At 42.3% G+C, this 10,293-nt stretch overlaps 1 protein-coding gene across 2 annotated transcripts; it reads left to right on the top strand.

The window, feature by feature from the left end:
• The first annotated feature begins 497 nt into the window (after window positions 1-497).
• On the top strand, window positions 498-6,681 carry LOC109140859 (stonustoxin subunit beta-like). 2 transcript variants are annotated; one of them, XM_027277056.1, is made up of 4 exons: window positions 498-702; window positions 1,506-1,605; window positions 3,603-5,066; window positions 5,185-6,681. In XM_027277056.1, exons 1-4 carry the CDS (start codon window positions 646-648, stop codon window positions 5,739-5,741), a joined length of 2,178 nt encoding a protein of 725 aa, XP_027132857.1. In that variant the 5' UTR covers window positions 498-645; the 3' UTR covers window positions 5,742-6,681. The 2 variants fall into 2 exon arrangements, with proteins under 2 accessions (XP_027132857.1, XP_027132858.1); XM_027277057.1 differs by lacking the exon at window positions 498-702 and adding an exon at window positions 1,216-1,323.
• The last annotated feature ends 3,612 nt before the right edge of the window (window positions 6,682-10,293 follow it).

Genomic DNA, 10,293 nt, shown 5'->3' with positions numbered 1-10,293 from the left:
GTTGTTCAACAGGTTTTGTACCTATGATGTAACATAACATCAACATGATGATGTTGATCTTGGCTCCAGTGTTCCTGACAGCCTTCAGATTTTTATTAAATTGTCTTGACAAAGAAGGCCTAAATGCAAAGTTACAATGCTTTTATCAATAAATTCATCCTGCTAATAAGAATTATGTGTGTATCAGAGTCTGATGTCTTTTCTTCTTCTGTCCAAACTATTAAAAGACAAATTTGCATCCTTTAACTTGCGTAATGGTTCATTCCTCATTTTGTGTCACTGTTTGCCAGAAATGTCTTGGCCTCAGTAAACTTTTGTTTTCGTCTTGTTCTGTTGAATCTCTTCTCTTGCAAAGAAAACTTGCTGTACCTGTTTGTTGATGTTTGTATCACTACGTGTGTTTTCATTCCTGTGGTAAGAAAACTTGCTGTTGTTCAACAGGTTCTGTACCTATGATGTAACATAATGTCATAATAACATTATGTGTAATGCATGCTATTTGGACCATAGGAAGCAAAGGGTATATAAGACGCCACACAAGGAGGATCGTGGTTAGTCCTCGGCCGGCTCTCGTGTTCAGGACAAGCTGATCGATCGACCACATCGGGGCATTGCATTTTTGAACTTAAAACTTCAACTCAAGAGATGGAGCACATAAACAGCCAAACGTGTTTGATCACCTGGCTGTTGAAGACTGATCTGGTAAGAGACTTTTTGGACTTTGGACAAAGTCGGGAGTTTCAACAGTAACCAACAGTATGTATGGGCCTGTATGCCACTTCCCTCTCTCTCTTCAAATTCGACATTTAACTCTTCAGCTACAGCCTTTTCATCAAATATTAAGTTAATGTTTACTAGTGAACATGAATCAACTTCAAATCAGTTTAAGTTGTATGCTTGCCCTTGCTTAATTTTGCAGTAAATGTATTAAATACAGTTAAAGAGTAAATTGTGGACATCAGATTTTTGATAAATAAATATTAGGAAAAGTGTGTCCAACATATTTGAAGGTTGTAACTGGTTACTTTAGTCAAAGCATAAGGGCTTACTGTACAAGCCACTAAAAATGATCTTAGCAAGTGCCAAGATCAATCTGAGGAGAACGGGCGTGGCTAGTGCAGTATTTGACTCCAGGGCTATTTTGTCAGGTGCTGTACTAGAGTGAACAGGGCAGGTGTCCACATGAAGGCAGTTAGAAGCTAGGCGTGTCTCCTCGCCAACAGCTTAAACTGTCCTCTGCTGAAGACCTGGTAGGGTAATACCCACAGGCTAGAGGGTCGGACCCTTTAAACTGAGAGCTGGTCCAATAACTCCTGTATAGGGGTAAATCGGGATCTAACAACTTTTACTGAACTCCTGTGTAAAAATATCAGTGTCAGCAGAGAGACACTGCAGTTCATAGCAGAACTGCAGTCTTTCTTTGTCGTCCTTTCTGTTTGTGAGGAGAGTTGACTCCTGCTGTGTGAATGTAAATGCAGTATTGAAGGCTGTGTGGTCACTTACAGGTTGGAGAAATGGCCTCAGAGAACATGAAGATTGCTGCCCTGGGTCGACCTTTCACCCTGGGAATGCTGTACGATGCTCGGAAAGATAAACTGATCGCAGGTCAGTCTTGACTTTGACTACAATCTTATGAAGAAGTTTTAATATTAAATTAGGGCTGTCAAGGGATTAAAAAAGCAGTGTTGTACTCTAATTACTTTTTTCGTGTACGTAACGTGTAACGTAACGCGTTAGTTTTGTGCGTTAAGTACAATCATATTCTTTTTATAAAATAATCTGTTGCTTTAAGAATTTCTCCAAAGGAAAGAAAAATTCCTTTTTGTGCGGGGGAATCCTCTGTGGGTGATCTACGGTGGCCGGACCCTCACTGCTGCAAATAAAAGAAAACGCTGCAAACAAAAAGAAACAGCGCTGCAAAGATAAAAAAAGAAACGCCCGCTGCAAATAAAAAAAACCAGCTGCAAAAAAGAAACAGCGCTGCAAATAAAAGAAACTTCACACCGGAAGTGAATTACCCGGGACATATTTTGCCGGTGCACCTGTAGTTTTTTTTTATGTGAGCGAAGAAAAGAATACAGACGATATGCATTCACTTGAAAAAAAATAAATTAGACACCTGATCTCGTAATTACGAGAAAGAGAAAGGTGCTAATTGGCTACTAGCACTTCGGTAAAGTTAAAAGATATTGGACTTCTGAGATCAGTACTCTGAAGTGAAACGTTTTAAGACACAAAACGCATATTTTCAACCATAGTAAGACAGACAACGAGCTACAACCTAATGTTCATCACAATGAGCTACAACCTAATGTTCATCACAATGAGCTACAACCTAATGTTCATCACAACGAGCTACAACCTAATGTTCATCACAATGAGCTACAACCTAATGTTCATCACAACAAGCCATCCTTGGAGCCACACCAACAACATTAGTGTTTACTAAGACTTTTCATAATTTCTGGGAATTTTTATTAGGAATATTAATAAATAACTTTAATATGATACAGTACTGCGGTAACGCTATCTACACTTTAAAATCTAGTGCCCGACATCAGTTTGTACGGTAAAGTACAAACCGGTACGGTACAGTAAAAGAACTTGAAAATCACCCCAGAAGTAGCTGGGAACCTGTAGAACAAGAATCAGGTGGAGTTGTCAGAAAACAATTTGATTTGTTCATTTAATGACTTTTCTAAATCTGCATATGTATGTTAGAAAAGAGATTATTATTTGATTTCTGTGTTTCCGAGGTGTACATGAAGGCACCATGAAGACGCTTTACGGTACAAACTGATGTAGTCGGGCACTAGATTTTAAAGTGTAGATAGCATTACCGCAGTATTGTATCATATTAAAGTTATTCATTAATATTCCTAATAGAAAATTCCCAGAAATTATGAAAAGTCTTAGTAAACACTAATGTTGTTGGTGTGGCTCAGAGGATGGCTTGTTGTGATGAACATTAGGTTGTAGCTCGTTGTCTGTGTTACTATGGTTGAAGATATGCGTTTTGTGGTTTAACGTTTCAATTAAGAGTTATTGATCTCGGAAGTGCCAATATATTTCTAACTTTACCGAAGTGCAGTTCTTCTTCTTCTTCTTCTTCTTCTTCTCCTCTCACATAAAAAACTACAGGTGCACCGGCAAAAATAGTCCCCGGTAATTCACTTCCGTTGTGAAGTTTCTTTTATTTGCAGCGGCATTTCTTTTTTGTTTGCAGCGTTTCTTTTATTTGCAGCATTGAGGGTTCCCGGCCACCGTAATGATCAGAGTCTTGTGACTTCATGTTAATGTAAAGTTACTCTTAGCGTTAACTATAAACTTGACTTTGACTAAATTAAATGAGTTACGGACCAGTTCTTCAGTGTAGCATGATTACTTTAATGTCCGCCTCAAAAATAGGACAACTGAACACTCAGCAACATGTGATACATCATCACCTATTAAATGCAAGGTGTATCCTGAAATATAGTTCCTGTTTTGAATTAAGAAGAATACAAATACTTAATTAAATTATACCAATTATCTAATAACTTTAAATGTTATAAATAAATCTCATCTTATATTAATAAAATGACAGATTCTAATTTCCACAGGTTTGACACTGTGGGATGGTAAAACTCTCCAAGAAAACACACTCGAAAGCTCTCAGCACAGCAGTGCATTTCAAATTTCTGCATCTGACTCCATTGAATCCAAGTCTTCTCTGCTGGATGTTGAAGCTTCTCTGAAGGCCAGCTTCCTGGGTGGACTGATTGAAGTTGGAGGATCTGCCAAGTATCTGAATGATACGAAGAAATTCAAGAATCAGAGCAGAGTGACATGTCAGTACAAAGCTACAACCAACTTTAAACAGCTGTCAATTACTCACCTTCTAACCATGGACACAGAACAGGCAGATCTTATTAAGAAAGGTTTTGCAACACATGTAGTCACAGGCATCCTTTATGGGGCAAAAGCTTTCTTTGTGTTTGACAGTGAGAAGTTAGAAGCCAGCAACGTTCAAGATATCCAGGGCCACATGGAAGCTGTGGTAAAGAAGATCCCCTCTCTTGATATCGAGGGGAAACTTGACATCAAGCTGACTGATGAGGAAAAAAACACAACTGAGAAATTCTCCTGTAAATTCTATGGAGACTTCATTCTTGAAAGCAACCCTGCAACATTTGTAGACGCAGTGAAGACCTATGTCGAACTTCCAAAGCTTCTGGGAGAAAATGGAGAGAACAGTGTTCCATTGATGGTCTGGCTGATGCCACTGAAGAATTTAGATTCAGGAGCTGCTGAGCTGATGAGTGGGATCAGCGTTGGACTAGTGAGGAAGGCACAAGATGCTCTAGAAGATTTAAAGGAAATAGAAATGAGATGCAATGATTCTTTGGATGACAGAGTAGTAGAGGATTTTCCACAGATTCACAAAGATCTAAGCAGTTTCAAAAAAAACTGTAATTATTACACATCTTACCTCGAGCAGATCATGGGGAAGAAATTTCCCCTCATCCGTAAAGGTAAAGAAGATGAGAGTTCAGTAGAACAAGTCTTTGAAGACAGACACGGGTCACCATTCAGTCATGACAAACTCAGCGAGTGGCTGGATCATAAAGAGAGAGAAATCAACATCATCAGGTTCTGTGTAGGAATGATGGAGGGAGCAGAGATCGTCCATAGTCAGTCAGAGTTGGACAGAGAGGTTCTTGCTGCAGGTGTAGAACATGCTGTGTGCTTCGTTTTCACCTCCCTGGAGAGTGCTGACCCCTGCTTTGATGAGATGAACAACTACGTGGATACTCTTATGTTAGGAAGTACCACTGAAGTCCCATGGTACTACTCAGATGAAGTTTTAACCAAAATGAGAGAAAAAGCAGAAGAGGTCCACAATCTTGCCAAAGCACTGAAGAACTTCCCCCAAGTCCGTTTCTTCATAGCCTCGATTGCAAATGAGAAGTACACAGGAGCAACTATCTACCATTACAAGGACGGTTATCGGGTCACTGATGATTTCACAAAGCCTGAGATCCCTCCTGTGGAGGAGATCACAGACAGGACAGATCTGATGTGGTGTAAGTCATTTTCCATGTTTCTTCAGTCAAAACTACGCTGTACTAATTACTGTTCTCCAGAAACCTGTTTGACCATCACAATGACTAATAACACATTTTGTTTTGGTCTCTCCATCAGATGCCTGTGACCTCACCCTGGACCCAGACACTGCAAACAGGCGCCTCACTCTGTCTGAGGGAAACAAAAAGGCAACATGGGGATCATGGCAGTACTATCCTGATCATCCAGAGCGGTTTGATGAACAATATCAGGTGTTGTGCAGTGAGGGGCTAACTGGGCGTCATTACTGGGAGGTAGAGTGGAGCATTAGCTTCTTAGTAAAACTTGTCATAGGTGCTGCATACAAATCAATTCAAAGAAAAGGAGACAGTTCACAGAGCAGACTTGGTGATAATGCCATATCATGGGCTTTGCTCCAATATCCTTTATTCATGTTTCTAAAGCACACAGTTGAGATATGGCATAATGGGAAGTTGAAGGAAATTCCTTTTCCCTCTGGCTGCAGCAGAGTTGGGGTGTATCTGGACTGGCCTGCTGGCACTCTGTCCTTTTACAGAGTCTGTTCTAACACACTGAGTCACCTGCACACCTTCCACACCACATTCACTGAGCCTCTTCACCCAGGCTTCTTTGTTGTTGGGCCCAGTTATGCATACCTGTGTCCATTTGAATAAGAGCAATGACAAAAGATTCTTGGTCTGTGCCCAGAGATAAAAATCATTCCCAGTTAATCAAACGGGTCAAATAAAGTCCTGATTGTTGTGTTGTACATAGTTAATAATCAATAACCAAAAATATACATCATTACTTTGATATGTGTGATTTTATTTTGGCGGGTTTCCACCCAGTTTCCTCTGTAAATCCAAAAATGAAAAAGGGTTTAGAATCTTCTGGAAGCTGTCAGATTGTTTCGATCGTTCAAGTCTGGACAGAAAGACCAAAACCAAAAGAAAGGAAAGGAGGACTCCTCCGTCAGCAATGTTTGTTTGTATGTTTCTATTTTTCTTCATTTATATTTATTCATCATTTTATACTTTGATATATATTCTCTATATGCATGTTTGACTTACTCCTATCACACTCTTAATTTGTTTCATTTGATTTTTCATTTGTTTTATTTTGATGATCACAATTAAAAATCAGAATCATTGTTGTTACCCAAAGATTTCTTATTGTTTCTTTTTATGTATCATTTAATCAGCTCATCATTATTATAATTATCATTATAGTTTCTTTTATGGGTGAGGCGGCTCTGTTTGGAAAGGTGTGACAGATGATGAGTCAGCAGGACTCACAGCCCCTAACCCCGCGTGGAGTTACAGAGTCTGCATGTGTGAACTTCAGCAGGAGGATAAAACAAACGCCTCCTGACAGCTCGTGGTTGATGTTTGGCTGTTAGACTGTTTGCAAAATTATTGTCATTATTATTCTATGGATGCGATGGCCCTGCTGCACTTCTGTAAATACTTGATGTCAGATCATGAAAAGTAAAAGAGGTTACAATAAGAGTTCAGTCACATGGAGGCGCTGAACAGAACCAAATCAGTACTTTAATTTTTCTATTTTCATTTCCTCTTTGTTCTGATTTTACAAAATAAAAATGATATAAACATATAAAGTCGTTGCTGTTCAGTTTGATTTCTTCACTCAGCTGCAGCACATCCACACCACAACAACACTACGGATAACCTTAGAACACACACACACACACCACAACAACACTACGGATAACCTTAGAACACACACACACACACACACACACTACTGATAACCTTAAAACACACCCACACACACACACACACACACACACTACGAATAACCTTAGAACACAGACCCACACACACACACACACACACACACACACACACACACACACACTACGGATAACCTTAGAACACAGACCCACACACACACACACACTACGGATAACCTTAGAACACAGACCCACACACACACACACACACTACGGATAACCTTAGAACACAGACCCACACACACACACTACGGATAACCTTAGAACACAGACCCACACACACACACACACTACGGATAACCTTAGAACACAGACGCACACCACCACAACACTACAGATAACCTTAGAACACACACCCACACACACACACACACACACACACACACACACTACTGATAACCTTAGAACACACACCCCCACACACACACACACCCCCACACTACGGATAACCTTAGAACACAGACCTACACCACCACAACAACACTACGGATAACCTTAGAACACACACCCACACACACCACCACAACACTACGGATAACCTTAGAACACACACCCACACCACCACAACAACACTACGGATAACCTTAGAACACACCCACACACACACACACCACAACAACACTACGGATAACCTTAGAACACACATACATACACACCACCACCACAACAACACTACGGATAACCTTAGAACACACACACATACACACCACCACCACAACAACACTACGGATAACCTTAGAACATACACACACACACACACACACACACCACCACAACAACACTATGGATAACCTTAGAACACACACACACACACACCACCACCACCACCACAACACCACTACGGATAACCTTAGAACACACACACACACATATACACACACCACCACCACAACAACACTACGGATAACCTTAGAACATATACACACACACACACACACACACACACACACACACACACACACACACACCACCACAACAACACTACGGATAACCTTAGAACACACACACCACCACCACCACAACAACACTACGGATAACCTTAGAACACACACACACCACCACCACCACAACAACACTACGGATAACCTTAGAAAAAACACACACACACACACACACACACCACCACCACCACCACAACAACACTACGGATAACCTTAGAAAAAACACACACACACACACACCACCACCACCACCACAACACTACGGATAACCTTAGAAAAAACACACATACACATACACACACACACACACACACACACACACACACACACACACACACACACACAGAGTGTCCAAGAAATCTGTCAGGCAGAGAGGAGAAACTGAGCTGGTGCAATGTGGGCCAACATAGTGCAACAACAACAACAACACACCAACGAAAAGCAAAGCAACAATAAACATGTCATTCTTTAACTTTTTAGAAGTTTTATGCAAACGTTCATTGTCCCCAAAGGATGAATCCACAATATGAACACACACACACACACACACACACACACACACACAGGACAGTTTAGTGTCTTACAGATATTTGTCAGAACTCGGGGACACCCAGCTTGAAACCGTGACAATCCTGGACAAAGCAGGACTTTTGATGTTCACCGTGATGTAGCGCCATCAGTTACACTTTCTCAAATACTTTGGTTGAGGACTACATACCTACAAAACTGGATTTGATGTAGTGCCCAAGAAGACGCAGCTGTAAAATCGTGGACACCCCCTGAGAAATGACTTGTTCCACTATTAATATTTGATCCGACAACATTTCGAAAGTCTGCACGATTTCATCATTGTTCAAGTTAGTGAAGTGCTAAACCGGATGTTAGCAGCTCAGCCGCCTTGATCTACGAGGCCAGCAGTGTGGAGGCATATGTGGAAGATCCAGGTCATTTTCTGCCCCCAAAAATGTAACTTTCTTGGCGCCACTGCGCGGTTTTCTATTGGAATGCTCAATGGTTCATCCTCACAGAGCTGCTAGCATGGCTTTAAACTCCAGTGAAAGCAAGACAGACAAGAGGGCAGATAAGGCAGGGTGCTGCAATGGAGAGAGTAAGCAGCACCAGGTTCCTGGGTGTGCTCATCACTGAGGACCTCTCCTGGAGCAGCAACACCGCATCACTGACCAGGAAAGCCCAACAGCACCTCTACTTCCTCCGCAAACTAAGAAGAGCCAGAGCTCCAGTCCCCATCCTGCAGACTTTCTACTGCGGCACCACCGAGAGCATCCTGACCAGCTGCATCACTGTGTGGTACGGCAGCTGCACTGCATCCTGCAAGAAGACCCTGCAGCGCATAGTGAGAGCAGCTGAGAAGATCATTGGTGCCCCCCCCCCCTCCAGGACATTTATAGCACACGCCTGGCCCGCAAAGCACTCAGCATTGCGGGCGACCCCACCCACCCCAACCACCACTTCTTCATCCTCCTGCCTTCCAGGAGGACTAGCAGACTGAGAGACAGCTTCATGCACCAGGCCATCAGGATGCTGGACTCCCTCCCAGTACTGCCCCCCCTTCCTCCTCCGCCCGCTGCCCCCACAAACTCTGGACACTTCTCGTACATATTTCAGTATTGATAATAAAGCCGACTTGAACTTGAGGAGCATATCCACGAGCCAGTTTGGAAGACAAAAAATAATAAATGAAAAATGAACAAAACAACACAAAACGGGCTAATGAGCAGCCGCCGAGCTCCTGATGTGCTACCAGTGGACATCTCAGTTGTGACGGAGACGTAACCGAGCCACGGATAAAACGCTGCTCCCACTCGACTGTTAATAATGACAAAAGAACATTGGCACTGTTTTCAAAAGGCTCGTCTCTCAGATGATGTAACATTTATTCACGTCTGCGTTCCAGAGTCGGTCTGGGTTCAGAGTTGAGCTGCTCGGCTGTCCTCACATGCCTCTACGTGTCCGTCCCCTCTGGGACACTTGCGTCACCATATTTCTGTGATTTCTCACCGTCCCTCCTCGTCTCTCTCCACATTTTCGTTTCCTTCCTCACCCCTGATATCAAACACAAACTGTGAGCTTCCGTCTTTTGAGCTGCGTCTCTTTTCTAAAGCGACTGAAGTCTGTGAAGTGGACAGCAGCAACAGAACAAACAGACGGAGAAGAAAATAAATTAATGAGGGAGGAAGGAAGAGTACAGCCCAAGTTCCCTCGAAGCGAGGCCACCTCCTATTGGTCGGGCTTGTTTATGTGCCTGGCAAGTTATTTGGCTTTGTGCGGTCAGGTCGCCCGAGTGACGAAGGATTAAACCCAGTGTGTGTAGTAAAGTGTAGTGTGTGTATACTTTTGGGTGTGTGTAAAGTGTGTATTCAGTGCCCCGCAGTACAAGTCTCTGATCGGTGTCTGTACATGTACATACAGACATTCAGTGTCAGGTGATTCCAACATTACCTGCACTGCTCAGTGATTTTAATCCTGTGCAGGTCAGTCGGTAACATGTAGGTTTCTCTGAGCTGGTAAGTC

The sequence above is a fragment of the Larimichthys crocea genome, unplaced genomic scaffold, assembly GCF_000972845.2.
Source record: "Larimichthys crocea isolate SSNF unplaced genomic scaffold, L_crocea_2.0 scaffold83, whole genome shotgun sequence".
In the NCBI taxonomy this organism is placed as follows: Eukaryota; Metazoa; Chordata; class Actinopteri; family Sciaenidae; genus Larimichthys; species Larimichthys crocea.
The sequence above is the reverse complement of the archived record's forward strand: the minus strand, read 5'-3'. Positions and strand labels throughout refer to the sequence as shown.